The sequence below is a fragment of the Amphibalanus amphitrite genome, unplaced genomic scaffold (genome assembly GCF_019059575.1).
Source record: "Amphibalanus amphitrite isolate SeventyFive unplaced genomic scaffold, NRLGWU_Aamphi_draft 000658F_arrow, whole genome shotgun sequence".
Lineage (NCBI taxonomy): Eukaryota > Metazoa > Arthropoda > Thecostraca > Balanomorpha > Balanidae > Amphibalanus > Amphibalanus amphitrite.
Window position 1 is genome coordinate 52437 of NW_024882152.1, and position 21100 is coordinate 73536.

The 21100-nt window shown below is 48.2% G+C and overlaps 2 protein-coding genes across 7 annotated transcripts in view; one reads left to right on the forward strand and one right to left on the reverse strand.

Moving 5' to 3' along the window:
* Positions 1–4684, reverse strand: part of LOC122364140 (phosphoglucomutase-2-like) — a 49170-nt gene extending 44486 nt beyond the window's left edge. Inside the window, exons 1-3 of one of the 3 annotated variants that reach the window (XM_043334256.1) lie at positions 4535–4684; positions 4127–4189; positions 3645–3901 (exon numbers count right to left, since the gene is read on the reverse strand). In XM_043334256.1, the coding sequence (XP_043190191.1) occupies positions 3645–3901; positions 4127–4183 (314 nt within the window). In that variant the 5' untranslated portion in view covers positions 4184–4189; positions 4535–4684. Of the gene's footprint in view, positions 1–3644; positions 3902–4126; positions 4190–4432 lie in introns of all 3 variants that reach the window. The other 2 variants (XM_043334255.1, XM_043334258.1) reach the window with 2 other exon arrangements.
* Positions 4685–15211: 10527 nt separating this feature from the next.
* Positions 15212–21100, forward strand: part of LOC122364137 (inositol 1,4,5-triphosphate receptor associated 1-like) — a 64506-nt gene continuing 58617 nt past the window's right edge. The window contains exons 1-2 of one of the 4 annotated variants that reach the window (XM_043334246.1): positions 15212–15477; positions 20958–21052. In XM_043334246.1, coding sequence (XP_043190181.1) covers positions 15405–15477; positions 20958–21052 — 168 coding nt within the window. In that variant the 5' untranslated portion in view covers positions 15212–15404. The remainder of the gene's footprint in view (positions 15478–20957; positions 21053–21100) is intronic. The other 3 variants (XM_043334247.1, XM_043334248.1, XM_043334249.1) reach the window with 3 other exon arrangements.

The following is a 21100-nucleotide window of genomic DNA, read 5'->3' on the forward strand; positions in this document are numbered from 1 at the left end:
GCAGTGTACCGACCATGTGCGTGGTGAGAAGCTAATGTGGCGTTCACCAGCGTGCGATTAGACGTATGAGGTGGGTAGAGCCTTCTGGACATTGCAATGGGAACTGAATGACAATGCAGATCCAATGAGGTTATGAAGGCTGTTTCACAGACTGGTGGATGCTGGGTAATCGGTAACAGCCAGGAAAATGAGCCAGACGTCCAGAAGTTAGGTAACGGCGGTATTCTTGCCGGTAACTTGGCGGTAACTTCGCCGGTCCCGTAGCTCAGTTGGTTAGAGCGTTGGACTCCGCGTGGTGAGAGCACGCGTTCCCGGTTATGACAGTCCGGGTTCGAAGCGCGACGGGCGCTCGACATTTATGGGCCTCCTGACAGGTATGGTTGCGGTTGGTGGCAGGCCGTAGCCAGGCGAAGTCAGCGAGGGGACCGGCCGTGCGCGGCTTTGTGCGCACGTTAAACTTTGGACTCTAAATTCTGCCATAGAATCGGAATTGCGCGATCGGAGGGTAGAGGGCAGGGTCATCGCAACAAGCTTCGCTTAGCGGTGGCTCTGTCCTTGTGAATCCTTCCCATCAAAAGGTTCGGATTAAATTTATAAAAAAAAAATTCAAAACCAGTATAACGCCTTTTGGGGCGACTAACGGAGCGAGCGAGAGGGTGAGCCCTGCACGTGCGAAATTTCGAGAGGGTACCTCCAGCTGACTTGTGCACGGCATCCTACTAACCGGTCTCTAGCGATGTGCCAAATTTGAGCACAATCGGCCCAGCCGTTCTCGAGATCTGGAAGCGGCACCCTGCACGTGCGCACGTGCAAAATGGGTCCCAACTGACTTTTGCACGGCACCCTACTAACCGGTCCCTAACCGTGTACCAAATTTGAGCGCAATCGGTCCAGCCGTTCTCGAGATCTGGAAACGACCCCTGCACGTGCGCACGTGCAGCAGCACCCCAACTCTGGCACATGTATATGCAGTGCCTAGTGGGTGCCTACCTACATGCCAACTTTCAGCGCAATCGGCCAAGTAGTTACCGAGATATTGCAACAATTACAAAAGTGACACCTCTTCGTTTTGCACGTGGCACGTGCATAAGGGGTCACCCACATGCATCGGGAATAGTCCAATACTTGGTAGAAGGAATGAAGCTACCCTACAAAAATTACCGCGTGTAAATCGGTCAAGTGGTTGCTGAGATATAAGCCTCGCAAAAGCGTGACCACGGCCGGCCGGCCGGCCGCTCATACTCAGAAATTTCCGTTAATCTAAGGAAAGACTACGCTCGCTTCGCTCGCTCCGTAATCAACTAACACATTCACACCCAATGACCTGTGAGAAAGACCTTAAGAATGTTTGCCATTAATTCTCAAGAGTGTAAACTTCAATGCAGTAACACCTTGCAATGACACTACCAACGAATCGGGCCGGTCTCACGTAACATTTAGGACGTTATTCTGACGACCACTTACAGCACGAGGTCGTGACCTCCAAGGTCACAGACCACGTGGAAGAGTAACATCAGACCCATACCAGACTGAGTGTAAACAGAGACGGGAGGCAGACATTCGCCGGTCAGGGACAGAGATGGGAGGAGACAGAGGGGGTGGTCAATGTCAGCCGAGAGAAGGACGAACTGGTTACCATGGCCCAGACGCTGTCCAGATATTCGACACTGACATTGGGTCCCATAGAGACACGGCTGGGAGAGGGGATGGGGAGGGGGCATCCAGATGGGACTACCAATGGATGGAGAACGGCTATGTCCAAATGGATTATAAGAAAATAAACATTCACCTTACAGGTGCCCTTCCATTCATGAGACTCTCAAGTAATGATAGTCATTCGCTGTTATGAGGAGTGCTATTTCCCAGCATAGCAACAGTATATGCCTGCATGCCCCAATAGCGCAGAAACGACCCTGATGAGACAGCATGTCGGCACGAAATAGCCGCCCTCTTGGAGATTCAGAAAAGTCGTGTGTAATCTAGAATGTTCGGAGGTTGGCCAGCCACCCCCGGTTTTTAGATAGTTCCGAGCACTGGCAATCTCCAAATTCAAAGCGGATGGTAATCGTAGAACGGAGGTTCCGGAGATTAAAAGAAGCCGAACGGAAGCGACGCACTCAGTATCGATAAGTCGGTAGATAAGAAATCATGACCACTACCAACAGCATGCGTAATTCGCTTCTAAAATCTAAAATATACGAAGAGTGCGAGCGGATATCGATAGGTATCAGGGACGGAAACAGTCTTTGAAGCTTAGGACATTGGAAGCTTCAATCACCCTTGTTGTTGATCTAGATGCTTAACTTACTAATATGCACCACTATCTACTTCATGTCTCCCAGCACAGTGCCTCACATTTCACCAGACAGCTTACCAATGATCTCACACTTCCACGAAGGTAGCGGGACTGGGAATGTCGCATTCCACGGACAGCTACACCGCAGAATCATACCCTCAGAGTCTGGTGAGCTTCCTCATGCCTCTTTGAGCTCTGACTCGTGAAATGGCATCCGCTGCCGCTGACGCAACCGAGCCTGACGCAACGAGTCTGACTTCCGCTCGATAGCAGCAATCGAGTGGGACCGGTGGAAGTAGCGCCAATCGGAACGTATTGAAACCACTGTGGCTTGACAGTTATAGTGCATGCAACTTACATGCATACTGAAAGGCCCTAAAGGCTGTCTCAGCGTGGGTGGCCATGGCATATCCAGGCCATATGCCGTTTACATATGATGACGTCGTGTGAAATTGACCGTATGTTAGAAAACAGCTGCAGAATCACTTTAACGAAACCGTCCCATACCAGGTATACTAATACGACATATGAATGGTATCGTGAAAAGTATTTCTCTTCCCTGGTGCTACAAGCTGGCAAATCAGATGCCTATCCGCGATATCCGGAGCTGGAGACCGTTTGAAGTCCGTAATGACCCCCACGTCGATTTGTTTACAATTCCTCTGTATGTGCTTAGTGCTTACATACAGTATCCCCCAGACGCCCGATCTGATCTAAACAAGCCGTTAATACTTGAACATATCCCTCGCTGGTCCCCAAGAAGTCCTGCGCAATCAACCTCTCCTGAACTTTTCAGGGTCAACCACCAACATTCAACTCGAGAGAATGTTCTTTCGTATCATCTTTACACGACTCTTCTATCTCAGAGCAAAGATTGCGTAAATGTGTGGCGGAACCGACCGCAACGAAGAATTCATCAGATGGACAATTCACCTATTCTATTATCCTAAACACTTGGATAGCAGAATCGCTATCAAGCCACTTCAGTTGCGCAATGACCGCAAACTACGTCCCCACTACGTCCGTAAACGCATCTCGAACTATCTCGTCCTCGCAATCTTCTAAAAAAGCACTAGAACGAGAAGTTTTCGCAAGCACGAGCGCATGACTGTTAAAACTGCCCTTGAACTTAATAAAACTATCACAACACATGTCATCTGATCCTACGACGTTTACGCTCACTTTGTAAACTACCCATCACTTCAGCCCCTCCCTCCCCTTCCCGCCCGCTCCGCCGTCCCCACGCACATTGACCTCCCTCCCCGTCCCCAACTGATCTACCCGGCCCTACCCCTCTGCCATACCCGGCGATTTAACTACCCCCCCCCCCCTTCCCAGCCGTACCTACCTCCGACTATGATATCTTCCGTCATATCCGACCACCACCCCTCGCTGGGCTGCGTTGGGCACCGTTTTCAGCAGGTAGTCAGCCAGCCCCTGGGTGGTCTGTACGATCACCAGGTCGTTCATACAGGCGTAGCCGGCGCCCATGCGCCCCCGCAGGCCCGCCGTGCCGAACGCCATCCGCTTCTCGAGGAGTGAGGAGAGGCGCGCCCAGTCGCCCGCCTCCTGCAGCGAGGCGATCTCCGAGCGGGTGGCGTCATTCTGCGGGAGGGGGGAGGGGGAGGGCAGGTCAGGTCAGGTCAGGGGTGACAATTGACGGGTCATAGAATTACTGGCAGTATGTAGGTCTGGCAAATGTTTGAATCTGAATAGTATATGGCATTTAATTTATCAAGCTACCATGCCAGACTGACTGCACTCTTGCTGCACTCAAGAATATTATTTTAATTGTTTGTTAACAATTCGTTTTATAGGTACCTACTTTACCTTGTCCCATGACAACCACTCCTGAATTTTGGCTTCCAAGGCAGCAGTCTTAGCCATCTTCACCTGAGAAAGATGAAACAAGCATGTTACAAAAAAAAAAAATCGGTAACAGTCAACATGTCAATGTAGGTAGGTGACGACGGTGACGAGGGAATCACTGAAATAATGCTCAACGAATTGACAACATGAACACGCAATCAAAATAAGAACTCCGGTTTGGTAAGAACAAACACCAATAGTTCTCTACACATTGAATTCAATGGAAGAAATCAACACTGAAATAGATTGAAATCGATATTCACCCACCGCCACGTCAATACACAACCAGTGTCACTGAAGGTCACCACGCCGCCCTCGGGGGCCTCCCGATCGCAACTGGACCTCACTGGACGATGGAGACTCACTGACCACAATACGCGCAGGCGCACCGATGACCGCTGTGACCTCCAGCTGACTCCACACGCGACACGCAGGTCCCAAACGCCGACTATCCGCCCTCGACTCCACGCGACAGCCACCGGCGCGCGCCGGTTCCTACCAGAGCGATAGCGAATCACAACACAGCCGACGACGGTCAATGCCGTCGGTGGCTGGCGCTCTAGCGGTAGGATTACAAGCTTCAGTTATCAGTAGTCTGGCGGCTTGTATAGATGTCGTTATCAAACAATGATCAGCGTTACGATTGGTATAGATGACGCAGCGGTCGGAGTCACAAGCTGTAGTGTAATCGGTACCCGGACAAAAGATCGTAAAGCAGAAGATCGTAAGTCAGAAGATCGTAGGAAGTTGATCGTATGCAAAAGATCGTAATGGATAAAGATCGTACGACATAATGCTCGTATGGACAAAAGATCGTATTCGCTAAAGATCGTCAAGGAAATGATCGTATGCCAAAAAGTCGTAATGGATAAAGATCGTACGACATAATGATCGTATGGACAAAAGATCGCATTCGCAAAAGATCAGTGCAATCAGACACGAGTGTTATGAACTTTCTAGCTCACTTTGTTTACGCTTTGGATTGTGGAATGCAACCGACTAACGTTAGATACTTTTCTCAAATCTTTTACTTTGACACACCTGACAGAGCACACATGGGATCATTCTGTTCATCATCCGGCTGGTCTTTGTCCCGTACAGGCCATGACCAGTGACCACTGCTGTTTAGCGTTCCGCTTTTGACGGTACAACAAAGTGATATTGGGCATAACTGACATCATTCACTAGCAATGTGTGACATCATTCACACATTGCTCAGTCATGATGCGCGTTTAACCCTCGCCGGCACAGGGGGGGGTTGATGCAACCCCCCCCCCTAAGTTTTTTTCGCGAATAACTCGTGTAAAAAGCGGCCGATCGCGACGAAACTTTCAGTACCCTCGCATTGATCAATTTTACACCTACCCTGAAAATTTCATGACCCTGACCCCAATGACCTTTGACCTGTGACCTCTTTTCTGTGACCATCTTTGGCCGAAATCGCGGTTCGGCGCATGTCGGCTCGCATTAGCCGCGCGTTTGCAAGCTTTTCGTGGTTTCAAACGTTCAAACATGTAATTTGATGTTGCTCCCATGCATTAGGGTGGGTGTCAAGGTCACCTGAAGGTCAGGTCAGGTCATTGACCTTTGGTGACCTCGGGTGACCTCGGTTCACTTTTTCGAGTTTTACATGTTTCTAGGCTAGTTTTTGGAGCTGAATTCGAATTTAGCAACCATTTGAACATTTACGAAGTAGTTTTGGTGCCTTCGTAACATGTTACGAAGCTGTCCGAGGCGGTTGACACGCATTACGAATATCCGTCACAACCCCTACCGGTTGACATGACCTGACCTGACCCGATCTGGTCTAAATGCTAAAGACATCATCTCTGATCAAAACTAACACGATATTCGTGATCAGCACCCCGGAAAACCACATAGCAGCCACACTTTACGACTTTCTAGCAGGTCCCGATTTTCCCGGTTTTGGGTATCATCGGCTTCCTCTCGTGACGGGCAACACGCTCGTTTTTTCCGCGAAGCTCTAGTTTGATCAGGGGCCAAATGCGAGGGGGGTCGTACCAACCCCCCCCCCCTTGGGCCGTCGGAGGACTCAAAATGGCCTGTGCCGGCGAGGGTTAAGATGATGCATTTACTTCCCTCATCATTTTACGTATGTATAATGATCCCATGGATGAAGGAATGATGGTTCTTTCATCTATGATGATACCTCATTCCCAAATATCTTGGGTGGCCTTGGGTGCGCAGTTTTCTCGACCGGGGTCCTGCAGCCTCGCGGCCCACAAGCACGCCACACCACCGTGCCCCTCTGCCCAGTGTCAGCAGTCTATAGCCAGTAGCCATGTCTAATGGGAGGTGTTGAACGGTAACATCTACCGTCATAATTCCAAATGAATAGGAAATCGTTAGTTGAAACGGTCAAATGGATTATTAGACTTACGTCTAAGTCTAAGAATTTCACACGATTTCGTATCCCGAAGCTGAGAGCGTTCGCCAATGCAGATAGTCAATTGTTTTCCGCCTATAATCTTCAAATTTATTTCTAGATCTTCAAAGTGACATTTCCAGTGGGCACTCCAGATGAAAGCGCGTCCGTCTTGGTCCGTCCTGCAGCGTAGTGACCTGACCTTTAGACTGTGTTCAGCAGGGCGCGGTGTATCGCCATCTCGCTCTGTCATGAACACCTGTTCTGCTAGTCGAGGCAGAAACAAGTGGAGCCCATCCCGTCATTCTCAGGGACGTGCAGGAGAGGCGAAAATAATTCATAGTCCGGGAATGCACGAGAGGAACATGATGTATACCTACCGAGAAAACTCACATCTCAGCGTATTATATCTATACGCTGAACGTGACTTGGAGTCTCGACCAATGAGCATTAGTGATACACAAATTAAATGGAAACTCCTCGTTCCCGTCAACGCCAATTCCACGTCTATGTTGACGGTTTCTTATCGGCATTGAGTTATTCATTTTTTTCCCAAAGCGTTTATCAATCTACATATGCTATAAGCACCAACTGCAGACTGCTGTGGTGTACTGTGTTATGTGTAGTGCTTCACTAGCTCGAGCTGGGAGCGCTGCACTACTGCGCACCTATGTCTCGATAGAAGCAGGAGCGCGCTACTGACTAAAGTTGTAGTCATCGATACAACCGATTTCAAGCTGGAAGTAAAATGACAGCTAGCGAGTGGCGAGTGAAGTTGCGCAGATGATGAGATCAAGTCGGCTCAAACTCTTCGAGCTCCGTTCCTCATCACGCAGAATCGTTGAGAGACAGGCAGCAAATTTAATCGAACGCAAGGACCAAATGCAATATCCGTAGATTTATTAAATCGATAACTACGTTTTATCCAGATATTTTATTCAGATTTGGTCTTTCAAATGCAATATCCGCAGATTTATTATACCGCTCGGTACGTTTTATCCATTCAAGGGGCACCTATAGCGTGAGTTTTATTTCCTTCGAGATGTTTTCAAGTAGGTAAAATAACATGAACGTTAATTACCGAACAATAAATGACAATCCAAAGCACTGCAGAGTGTGGCGTGCCATGCCACCACTCGTCAGCATTTGTCAATAAAAGCCGTTTTCACGACGGCCATCTGGTACACATTTGGTACACATTTGGTGCAGATTAGGTGCAGATTTGGTCAAATTAGGTTCAGTGTATCTCTTAGAAGCTATCAGCTAGAGTTGCACTAATTGCTCATATGCCTCCTTTGTCATATTATCAGAGAGTATCATCGACTAAAACACTGAAACCAATTCTTAAACTAAAGATATTTGCTGTAAAAGATATTAGGTGCAGATTTGGTCAAATTAAGTGCATTCGCCGGATAGCCCGTCGTGAAAACGGCTTATATCGCCAGCATTTCGTCACCTTTAACCTTGAGAATATCTGTGATAAATAGCGGTCACAGCCACTGGCGGATCCAGGGGGGGGCCACGGGGGCCATGCCCCCCCCAAAGACCTAAAGTGGCCTGTTTGGCCCCCCCCCAAAACGCCAGAAAAATTGCTAAGAAAATATACCTTGATGGAGGTTTTTAGCCACTTGGTGAAGTAAAGCTTTCCACAGCATAATATGGAAGCAATATAGTAGCAGTGAGGGTCAGTCAAAAGTTGCGCGAGCGGAGTCGACCTTAAAAAAAAAGACTGTTGTTGGCACGTGTTTATGGCGCGGCAGCTGGTAGTTGGCGGTGTTTCGCGTGGTGTGGCATCACTGGCGGATCTGGGGGGGAGGGGGGGGGGGGGGCACGGGAGCCTGAGGTGCCCCTGACAGGCCCGTGGTGCCCTTGCTAGGCCTGTGGTGCCCCTGGACCCTGGCAGGCCTGTGGTACAGTCCACAGCAGAAGTAATGTGGAGTTTCAGTCATGGGTATGTTCTGCTTCTGAAGCTTAGGAACGATTAGCCAGACTACAATGAAACTTTGAATGTAGCTTATATGTATCGTCACCCTTGCAGCTGCAACTTTAGCTATTGACATCTTCTTTTCAATCACTTCGCATTAAACAATCGCCAGTCAAAGCCAACCGTTGAGTTTGGTAAAACCCTACATTACTTTAGCGGTGGGCTGTACCTCTGGCGGGCCTAGGGTGCCCCTGCTAGGCTGCTGATGCCCCTGGGACCTGACAGGACTGTGGTGCCCCTGACAAGCCTAAAGTGCCCCCAACAGGCCCGTGATGCCCCCGACAGGCCCAAGGTGCCCCTGCGTGATGCCGTGATGCCTGCGAGGCCGGTGGTGCCCCCTGCGAGGCCGGTGGGGCCCCTGACAGGCCCATGGTGCCCCTGCTAGACCGGTGGTGCCCCTGGCAGGCCTGTGGTGCCCCTGCTAGGCCGCTGGTGCCCCTGGGCCCTGACATGACTATGGTGCCCCTGACAGGCCCAAGGTGCCCCTGCAAGGCCGGTGGTGCCCCTGTAAGGCCTGTGGTACCCCTGCTAGGCCTCTGGTGTCCCTGACAGGCCCATGGTGCCCCTGCGAGGCCGGCGGCGCCCCTGGCAGGTCTCTGGTGTCCCTGACAGACCTGGGGTGCCCCTGACAAGCCTGTGGGGCCCCTCACAGGCCCGTGGTGCCCTTGCTAGGCCTGTGGTGCCCCTGGCGGGCTGGTGGTGCCCCTACTAGGCCGGTGGTGCCCCTGACAGGCCTGTGGTGCCCCCGGGCACCAAGGGGGTCATGACCCATGTGGCCCCCCTTGGATCTGCCACTGATGCATAATATATTGATTTGTAAAGGCGTTATGGCTTATGCAATATGCAATTGCAGGCACTTGGTATCCCTCACTTATCCCTCATTGGGGCTCTGGCGGGCTCCTGAGGGCCCACGTCTATCTCCGGGAGCCCATATAGACAGGCTCCTTTGGGTCCTTTCAGTACACTATAGCATAAGAGGTCTCCATGCGAGTCCTATACATACATCTGAGGGCGTACCCTGATGTCTGAGGTACCCAACTGCAGCTCCAATGGTCTCTTCTTACACTGGCGGATCCAGGGAGGGGGCATTTAGGGCCATGCCCCCTTCCCAGAGGCCTAAAGTGGCCCGTTTTCCCACTCCCCCAAACGATAATGAAACATAGTTCAATCAGGGCGTGGCCCAGGAGCCGAGTTAGACAGGGCTGTTTTACCACCTCCCGGCCCGCAAAGGGACCCAAGCACTGACTCGAAGCGGGTTAAAGAGACCCTCCCACCTTCAAAAAAGTTAATGAATTGGCATGAAAGTGATGTCGCTAGGTTCAGAAAGGGCGAAAACGAATATCTACCAAATTTTATCGAAAAATATTCACCGGTTTTCAAGAGATTAGACTTTTATTTTTGTTTACTTTTTGGGATATCCGCTGCTGTTCCTAGCGACTTTATTTGAAAGTGCGGCATTTGTTGCGCGCAAAGCAGCCTATACCACCACATGCTACCAAACGTTTTAGTAAAATATTAAAAAATCATTAGATCTCCGCTGACGTCACACATTCAGAGGGGTATCCAAAAGCATTAGCCCCTCTGAATCAAAATGCTGCAATTTTGAAATTCAATATTTCCGATTTAAGGCATTTCTCGATGTTGTGAGTGCGTGCCGAAACCGGTACCTAATTGTGAGCCAGGGACCCCATTTTGGCTATCTCAGCTCAAATCTAATGTTAAGGTGGGAGGGTCCCTTTTACTGGTCGATAAAAACAATGGTAAGTGTTTACAAAGTAATATAAAGGCATGGGTCGGGTGGGCTACCATTTATATATTTTTCTTTTTAGTTAAAAAAAAAATGCATAGTGTCAGGGCTGTGACGAAAAATAAGTGGCCTAAATCCGATGAGAAAACAGGATTTGGGGGTACCCTAGGTTTGGCTCCTGCATGAGTTGGCCCCCCCCCAAAACGCAAGCCTGGATCCGCCAGTGGTCACAGCTGCTGATATATCCGGTGGGCAGTAACCTACGTTCCGTGCCAGGGGAAATCACAGATACACCGTGATGTATCACCGTTTCGAGTGCCCCTGTCCCGTAGCTCCTTTATTGCTCAGCCGGACCACCTATGAAGATCGATTGATTGGAGAGAGAGAGAGAGAGAGAGAGAGAGAGAGAGAGAGAGAGAGAGAGAGAGAGAGAGAGAGAGAGAGAGAGAGAGAGAGAGAGAGAGAGAGAGAGAGGAGAGAGAGAGAGAGAGAGAGAGAGAGAGAGAGAGAGAGAGAGAGAGAGAGAGAGAGAGAGAGAGAGAGAGAGAGAGAGAGAGAGAGAGAGAGAGGCAGCAGATCGTCCAGCATCGACAGCAATATCTGCAGCAGCAAGATGTTCATCGATAAGGTTAGGTGAGCCAGTCTGCTGCCGTGCCAAACGATGTCGAGTGCACAGTGGACTATATTCTCATAAATTAGTGAACGGAGATGCTAGAGGGTCATTGGTCCCCGTGGGTCTCGTTTAGATAAGCAGCTCCACGGTTGATCGTAGTCTACACTCTACACTGCAATGTTATAAACATGGACTGTTTCGTGAGGTGGACTTGGCTGCTGTTATCAACTGACGTGAGATTGTCAGATAGAGGTTTGATAAAACCATTGACTCTTGTTGACTAGCAACAATAAATACCTATCACGATTGCATAAATATTGAGATAATGATGTGCGCACTTTGCATCTATCTATCCCATATCAGGCCTGGACATTAGACATTGTAAACACACATTTCTAATTCTGCGCAAAGCCATGCAATCAGCGCATATATAGTGTTTCAGTTAATGCCTCCAGGCCGCTTGTAAGCACCACTACAATGCCCGCGGCACTGTGCCGATCACCAATATGCCAATATACCGTCCGTCGAATAACCTAACTGCATCGCCTATCGCCAATACAACCAATATACAGTCAGTTGAACCGCCGCCTTCCGCGCCGCCTTTGAAGAACAAGCACGCCTCTGATCTGCGAGCTGGCTGTTAGGCCCGCGGCGACTGCCAGCGCGCGATAATTAGCGTCAGAGTGAGGAGAAATCACGATAGGGTAATTTGTAGACCTGCCGCCCTTCAGATGCCCAATGAACATTGGTGGAGGTTGCACCAGCCAACTCCGGTAGCCCTGAATACATAATGGTGATTGGCCTAACTGGTCACCAATTACCATAATGAGATGAACATGCTGATAAGTTTATCGGTAACATCGACAAACGATGCAAGGCATGTTTTCAACACGTGCTCTCGCTGCTAAATGCCTTGCTTTTTTGCCTTGTAGGTGATGCCTACCAAGTCAAGTTATTCAAACCTGTTAAGAAAATGGTTTCGAGCAAAAAACAATTTACTGAAACAAATAGATACCATCTGGAGACATAAAAAAACATCAAAATTAGAGAGATCCTGGACCCATGATGACGCTGCAGCAATACAGCCGTGCCTCCGTTATCGTTTCATGCCATATCACAGTTAAAGAAGCTTTAATTTTTCCAAAACACCCATAAAAAATCAAACAGTGCCGCAAATTTCCCGGCTCCACCGTGAGCCTGCTTGGTAACAGAGGAAATGTCACCCCGTTTCCATGTGCTTCGCCTGTCACCAAACTGGGAACGGCCGGGGTTGATCTGATGTGTCGGGTCAGGCCGTCAAGGCCGGCCTATTGTGTGCGAATGGGAGACACTCGGAGACTGACAGAGCAGGGAAACAGGTTTGACTGGCGTCACAGCAGCTTTGACGCGTGTCAGGACGCAGGGCACATGGAACTGGGGAAAGCAAACTTTTTATTGATATAGATAGGGGAGACCCGGGAGGTATGGGCCGGTTTTGTAAAGAGGCTATTTTCTATGTATGCTCACTTTTCGGATTATTCTCTGGGATAATAATATCTAACTCACAAGTCCATATATTTCGGATGATATTGCTCACCCTTGGTCACTGGACAAAATAAAAACAATTACATGTATGAAAAACCACACACCAAAATTATTCCCGAAATTTGGCGAAATTTACATTGGAGAAACAGGGCGCCCAAAAGATGTCAGGCTCAACGAGCATGCTAAAGACATCGAGCACGGGCGGGTACAAAAGTCGGCACCCGCTCGGCACACTAGGCAGTGCGATAGAAACATGCACCCCATGGAAGGCAAAACTTTGGCATGTGAGAGTAACTGGAAAAAGAGAATCGTGCGCGAAGCAATAGAAATAAAAGAAAAAGATCCATACATGAACCGAGATGTAGGAAAATTTGGCCTTAGTCCAATATGGGATTTCACCCTTAGAAATAGGTCGACATGAGCAGAAGATGTCATCCATAGGAACTAAACATACACCCGGTTGTGCAAATTGATCTATTGTGTCCGATGTATCTCTGTAGACACAAGTATAGGTAGTAGGTATCCATAGGTATATGTAGAACTTAGAAGATTGGTTGCACTACTTGTTATGTAGAGGAACATGCAAGCTAAAAGACCGTGTCAGTTTTTTGGCAAGTGATATATTTTTGAAAAATGTAACCCGTCTAGGGAATAATTTTGGTGTGTGGTTTTTCATACATGTAATTGTTTTTATTTTGTCCAGTGACCAAGGGTGAGCAATATCATCCGAAATATATGGACTTGTGAGTTAGATATTATTATCCCAGAGAATAATCCGAAAAGTGAGCATACATAACTAATTTCCTGGGAAAAATGACTTTAAAACAACATAGAGGCTATTTTCTTCCAGTGGGCAGTGTCTAGACCCGGTTTTTCACACTGTGCACGTGAAATGGCCTTTCGCCTGCAAAGTGTGCCTGATATTAGGCATCTGGGATCAACTATTTTGTCTCGAGATAACTTTCAATAGAAAATGTGCTTTTTCGATCCATCAAAATACACCGGGAGGTATGGGCCATGGTCCGGGAGGTATGGGCCGGCACCATGTTTCATATTCTTTTCTCGACAATGAGAACAATACTCGTAGCTGGTATCTACCTTGATCTCTCTTAGAGCCCAGGAACCGCATAAGCGGCCAACAGCTTACTTCATGGAGGTCACTTGGGCACATATGTATTTTGGTAAACTCAATCATGCACCATGAAATAAAATATATAATATTTTTCTGTTCGAATGAAGTTTGAAGTTAAATTTTCAACCTTGCGCGACAAAAATAAAACTTATTGAAGATGACACTCAATGAAAGCATCTTTTCATTGATTACGGTTCAGCGGGGGTGGGTGGCCCGAACCACCCGGTTAGGACGCCAGAATGTGCGTAGCATCTCAGCTCATAATCTTGCAAGAAAGCTTCAAATTGTCTATCCAGTCTTAATTTGCATGCTTTAAACTTTATGTTAGCATTGGTATGACATCATAAAACGAGTCTGGTTCAAATTTATCACGAATTTTATGTATGTGTAGTATTTTACTCGAAGAGGGCAAAAACGCTTTATCACCGCTCATTCCCAAAGAAGACTGAGGAAGATTTTGAAAATCACGTGGGTTGTATAACGGAATGGCTGCTACCAGTTTACGCGGTCAAATGTGTAAAAATACGCAACATTTCTTCAAAACTGCGATGGCCCATACCTCCAGGGGGCCCATACCTCCCGGGTCTCCCCTATACTTTTTATTGAGCAGTACGTATGTCGTTTTTCCATGGGATTTCCCTTCAGATTAAACGTCATCACTCATTTTCTATGCTCCTCTTAGCCTTTGCATCGACCGATTAAACACACGCTAGAAAAATGGTTCTTTCGCATTCCACAATGAAGCGATACAGGATCGTATATTGTCATGCGCCTAATATTTCATCCGCATTTTGTCCCTTTTCAGAAATTCCTTACACATATCCCGTTCTTGACCACCCACCTTGTGCCAGTCACCCCACCAGACAACTGGCAAGGGCAACTCCAGTAAGACCATACCCCTCCGGAGAACCTAATCGCTTGTGCAGCCGGATGGCCTATGCGGATGTCTGGCAATGTCTGTCCCACGGGGTGGGCCCAGCTGCGGCAGCGAGCACACAGCCAGGGTGGTCGCATCAGCACGTCTCCCGTTATCCTTTACATTCCCAGTTATCCCAAGTGACCCAGACATTAGCCGAAAAGATCGTCAGGACCTAATCAAATCGAACGGGAAAAAATAAAGCATTATGTAGTTCTTGTGAGTGTCTGTGCATCTTTCTTGTACATACCATGAATTGCGTGTTATTTGTGCGGCCTTGTAGTCCTACACTTATTGTTGTGACAAAGTAATATATAATTAACCAGATTCTAAGTTCAAAACGGACAATGAAAAGAAAAGCGATATGAAATGAATTTGCCATAGATGATAGAAGCATTATTAGCCCAACAAACTGCTCAATATAAAAACACGTCAATAAATAACCTACCCGAAAAGTGCATCATCCAGCATAATCAACGATTCATATGCTCACATGGGGCAATGCTCACCTGCACGCACCCATGTTTTATAAGACGAACAAAGACGCTCGCTCTCTCATCCCTCCCCTCCTCCCCCTCCCGCGGCAGGTCACCCCTCATTCCTCTGTGCCCCGAGGCACTGCGCCACGGTCGCTCCTCGGTCGTCGCTGCCCGCTCGGTCGGTCGCCGGTCGCTGGTCGGTCGTGGGTCGGTCGCCGGTCGCTGGCCGGTCGTGGGTCGGTTCGGTCGGTGCAGTCGCTCCGTTCTCCAGCGGGCAGTCAGAGTCGGCTGATACAGCAGCGTGAGACGGTGTCCTCGGTCGGGAGACATCGCACGTCAGTGGACGTCAGTGTACGTCACAGCACGTCATCATTCGACATCAGTCGTCATCAAGAGTGTCGTTTGGATGACGCCGTGCGTTTCCTGAAGTGACCGGGCCTGGCTGTAAGGTGACAGCTATGGCGAGCAGCGCCCGACGAAAGGTCGGCATGGCGGGACTGCACTCGACCGTCTTCTCGGCGGGACAGTCAGGTGGGTGAATGGGATGTGGGACAGTCAGGTGTGTGAATGGGATGTGGGATAGTGAGGTTGGTGGAGGGGACAGACAGGGGGTGTGCAGTGGGACAGACAGGTGGATGAAGGGGAACAGATAGGGGGTGTCATGTGGTGGGATAGACAGGTGGGTGACTGGTGAGGTTGGGCAGACAGCTATCTGTGGTGGGACAGACAGGTGAGTGAATGGGATGTGGGACAGTAAGGTGGGCTTTGGTCCAGGCAGAACTGTCAGATGGGTGAGGGAGGGGTGAGACAGATTGTTGGGTGAACGGGTGGTGAGGGAGTGGGACAGACAGGCCAGTGTGGGTGTATGGGCGGCCGGGCGGGACAGACAGGTGCGTTAAGTGTGATTTGGGACATTGGGGTGAGGTGGGGCGTGAGGCAGACAGACTTTATTCGTTACAAAACACCATTTCCATTGAATTAAACGCACTAATATTAAGTGACATCAACGCCAGGCGATAGCTATTGCCCCGTTAGGGTTCATTCCAATTCAAATGTCTTTCTTTGAATTTCAGCTTTGATGCCTTTCCATGACAGTTAAACTTTCACCCTATAGGGGAAATGCATCATCAGTAACCGATGGTGCCCGTTCCATTTACAGAACCTGAATGAAGCATAATGAGCAGTTCCATTTGTTAGCTACTGAAGACAAATGCCAGCACCTGCAAGGCTGCCATACTAAAGACGTTCGATTTGCGATCACGGTAAAACAGCTTTGAGTGTGTCCTTTCGACAGGACTGCCAGCGTAGCTCACTGGTTATCAGATTTTTTACAGCGTATTTATGTGGTCCAAGCGGGGTAGCTTAAAGCTTAACTTAGTCCAGGACAGAATTAGGACGATTGATTAACGCTATGCTGAAGATAATCAGAAAGTTACGACCAAACAACACTACTTACGTCATACATACGTGTACTTTTGATTAAGCTAAGGCTGACTAGACAATTTTAAGTACTTTGGTATCTTATATGTACGTATCGATCGAAGCACTGATTCACCGCCAAAACATCTTAACGTTTATTCATCCCTTGAAAGTTTGCTCTGACACAATGAATATATTACAAGACTACTTCCTATTCTTAGAAGCCGGCATTCGCATGCATGTTAAGTATTTACATTCATACTAATGATAGCTGCACCTACGCGTTGCGTATATTTAGTTACGTTTATATATGATGCTATCATGCTGTCACATAAACATATCTGATATCATGCTGCTCAGCACACTCTTGGGCGTAAGTAGATAACATTTATATGAATTAAGCAGATTCCTCCCGCAAAGCGACTCAGAATTCCAACTATTGTCACTTCCAAGTTTCGACAGCCCAATGTTCTCAACTTCCGCGTTAATCAACTAATTGCACTCAGAGTCTGCGAGCTAACGTTGCCTCTGTATCTGACTACATCCGTCTACCCAACAACTCGTGAACACTGCAACACCGAGCGAGTGTCATCGATTCAGTTTGGCGACATTTAAGCCACAGGTACTCTGATTAAGTCGATTGCCGGCCTGGGGTTCCACTTTTCGATCCGCATCTCATCACCAGAAGGCGGCATCGGCGCGACCTTCCTGGAAATCGTCCCCAGCACTGAATGGATCCGACCGTTCTGCCGAGCTCAGCTCCTGAAGCGCATTCACTGACAGGAGCGAGGTGTCGAGCTGAAAGCCCCGCGCTGGTGGGGACAGCTAACGGATGGTTCAGAAATGTTATATGTCTTATATTGAGGTTTCTTGTTAAAAGGTATATCAAACGGTGATTGATCCTGAACTTTCAGATTGCATTATGCATCGGTTGTGTGTGATTATGGATGACATTGAAAGGCGTTAAGTGTCAATTAGTCTTAAATCCTGCATGCTTGGACATTAAATGGGCCCACGTATGCCTGTTGTCCTTGACCCCAAATAAATAAATAAATAAATAAATAATGCTTTGCATCAATTGCATAGTTGCCTATTTTGAAATCATATGCCCACATAATATACACACAAGTGTACTATCATCATGCTTGAACGAAAATAATCCCGGGAAAAGCGTACCATTCTATGGTGAATTCCAGCGCCATAAACTGGACGCATCGTTAATTATACTGAACAATCCAAATAATAGTTACGTACTCCAATTTACGCTGTAGGTAATGTGACTCCGTAATAACTCTATATTATGCGTGGTTCACACCGGATCCGTAATGACGCCGTAACCGTTACGGACGTAATGAGCTAGAGATTTCTCAAGATTCCCCAAGCATTGTGACTTTTGTAGACGAAGTTGAAATGTGGCAACCAGTCGCCGTAAACTGGCAGCGTCCACCGTACTCGTTACGGAACGTAACAGAAGTTGGGAAAATTGAACTTTTCGGCCCGACCGGCCGCCGTAATGACTTTTATCGACATGTATCTCCAAAACGGTTTGACTGTTTGATGAGCGGTCTTCTTTGGGTAGGTGCTGCATCCTTTCTACCCTGAACTGTGCTATTGATATCACTCATGAGTGCCTGTTACAGCACGTGTCACGTGCGACGAGAGAGGTTCCAAAAGAGCTCGTCATACCATAACTCGGGAACGGCTGAATGGAAACGGTTCAATATTTGTTTGTTGTTTTGGCTGGGTGCACACTACACATCCCGTGACCTTAGGACGATTTCGAATTGCCTCAGCGCGTGCGCACGTGCGCACCCCTTTTTCACATCTCGGGATTGGCTGTGCCAATCGCGCCCATATTTGGTATGCTGAATGACATCATGTTTATATGCAAATTGCACAGGTTGACAAAAGCATTGATCTGCACGTGCGCACGTGCGTGCCCCTTTTTCATATCTGGGGATCGGCTGGGCCGATCGCGTTCATATTTGGTGTGCTGAATGACACCATGTACATATGAAGATTGAACAGATCGGCAAAGGCATTGGTCTGCACGTGCGCGCGTGCGTACCCCTTTTTGGCATCTTGGGATCGGCTGGGCCGATAGCGCTCATATTAAGTATGCTGAATGACACCAAGTTTATTTGCAGATTGCACAGGTCAGCAAAAGCATTGATCTGCACGTGCGCACGTGCGCACACCTTTTTCATATCTGAGGATCGGCTGGGCCGAAAGTGCTTATATCAAGTATGCTGAATGATAACATGCTTATATGTAGAATTCACAAGTCGGCAAAGGTATTGATCGGCACGTGCGCACGTGCGCACCCCTTTTTCATGTCTCGGGATCGGCTGGGCCGATAGCGCTCACATTTTGACTTTGGTATGCTGAATGACACCACGCATATAAAGTATGCAGATTGTAAAGGTCAGCGAGAGTATTGGTCGGCACATGCGCACGTGCCCACCCCTTCTCACATGTTGCGATTGATTGGGCTGGTCTGGGTAGCGGGTAGCGGTCTGCTCGTGTGCAAGTGCGGACCTTTCTACTTGAAAAAAAAATCGTATCAACTCGCCGACTGATTTTTAGGCATTACTTCATGTAGGTATGCCTTCAGTATGTCACAACCTACTTTGTATATCTTGAGTGACGTACATAAAATTCATGTTCCGTAATTACATTTCACTCGTTTATTTAACCCTAGAACGCCTAGGGGGGGGGGGTTGTATCAACCCCCCCCTGAGGTTTTTCGAAGTGCACGCTAAACGGCTTGTCGTAGCGGGCTGAAATTTTCAATACCCTCTGGGGCAACCTTTGCGCATCTTGTGCCGAAAAAAATTGATCGGGTCATGTCAGGTCACGGAGTTATGACGTCATAAGAGGTACAACCTCCGGCCGACAGTTACCAAACGTGTGCGCCGAATCCCTAGGTTTTCTGCCGGTGATACCCACATTGTTTGATGGATCATGATGAAACTTCCCATGCATGTTGGGGCAAGCATTGGCTATCGTGTGGTGCAAGAAAATTGACCGGGTCAGGTCAGGTCACGGAGCTATGACGTAACAAGAGGAACAGCGTCCGGTACTATTTTTGAAAAGCGCCCGAACCACTATTTTGCTAATTCTTGTCACCTCAATGGGAATATGCAGCAATATTAGCTTCTATAGGGAGCAAATAGACCTCCCAAATCCAAAAATACAATCAGATTTCAAAAATTTAAATTTTGATTTTTCGAATTTCTGCCGCCGACTGTGACCTTGCCGACTTCCGGCGCTCCCAACGCGCCATTTTTAGAGCTAGGGAAACGAAATACATACCAAACGATAGAGAATTGATCAAGGAACACGATAGTGAAGGTTTCAAGTCGATATCTCCCACCGTTTTGCCGCAATCGCCGCGGAAAGTTGAAAAAGTTTGATTTTTTCGGAAAATTTGACCTTTGACCGGTCATAAGTAGGTCAAATGTTGACCTAGGACCAAAAAATATACCACCAATCGCGAGATCTCGTTGAGAGCAATCCGTTGGTTTTTTCCGCTAAGCTCTACGACCTTCCGTTTCGAAACGCCAGGGGGGGGTCGTAACAACCCCCCCCCTGGTCGTTCGTGTTATGAGAAATGGCCTGGTCGTGCGAGGGTTAAAGAAAACATTTCCTTCGTAGGCCTAGCCTAGCCCTAATCATGTAGGTATGTTACAGGTCAAGTTCAAAGTCCACAAAATAAATTCCATTACATAGATTCTCGTGCCACGTCTTTTATGCAGTTCTGAGTCAACTTCGCTGCCTATATTGCCCTGCTAGACTTGATGCTTGGACGGACACTGCACGGCCTCTTCGCAAGCCAATTGAGCAAACTGTACGATGCGTACGTTGATCTTGCCCATGGATAGCAGCGATTCACGAGTGTAGAAAATGAACTTCAGCGTTGACCAGCATAGGCATGTTTTCTTGTTTATGCCAAAAAAGGATAAAAGATTATCTGTATAGTATCATGCCCACAATTGTAGTTAATTAACAATGATATGCCTCCATACAATTAGAAACCACTATGCAAAAGTGATAGGAATAAATTTAAAAAGAAGAGAGCAAAACCAACTAAAATTCTGACGCACCGATATTAAGAAACAGCTCTTAGCTTTAGCCCATTTTCGATTGTTTATAAGCAAAATAGTTTTGGCGCACTTGATTCGAAGCACGGCGCTCAACATGGCAATTCCCGGTGCACACCGAATCCGTAACGAATACGGCGTTACGTCGCCAAAAAATCGAACTACGCATGCGCGTTGCATTGTGCCCTCCACTTTCAAGATATTATTTAATCGCCGACGTATTCATTACGGCACGTAACGGTCATTACGGATCCGGTGTGAACCACGCAACACAACAACCATTAACCACCAAACATCACGACCGACAGGTCCATTGAATCTCTCATTCCGTGACACACGGACGTCATTTACCGTACTACCGGTCTGTCCGCGCGGTCCGACTGTGATAGATCTGCCCCGTCCGCTCTGATGGTGCCTAATTGTAGGTATATACAGCGCGGCCGGGCGCCTCGTGACGAGCTGACCTGGTTCCGGGGCCTCGTGCCGCAGATAAACTCGCTGCCGCCGCCGGAGGGGGACCGGTGCGGCTCCGCTTCAAGAGCATGCCAACCATGGTGGAGGATGAGGACGCTGAGGTCAGTCAGGTCAGTCAGCGCGAGCGTGCAGACGCTTCTCGTAACTTTGCAGCAATG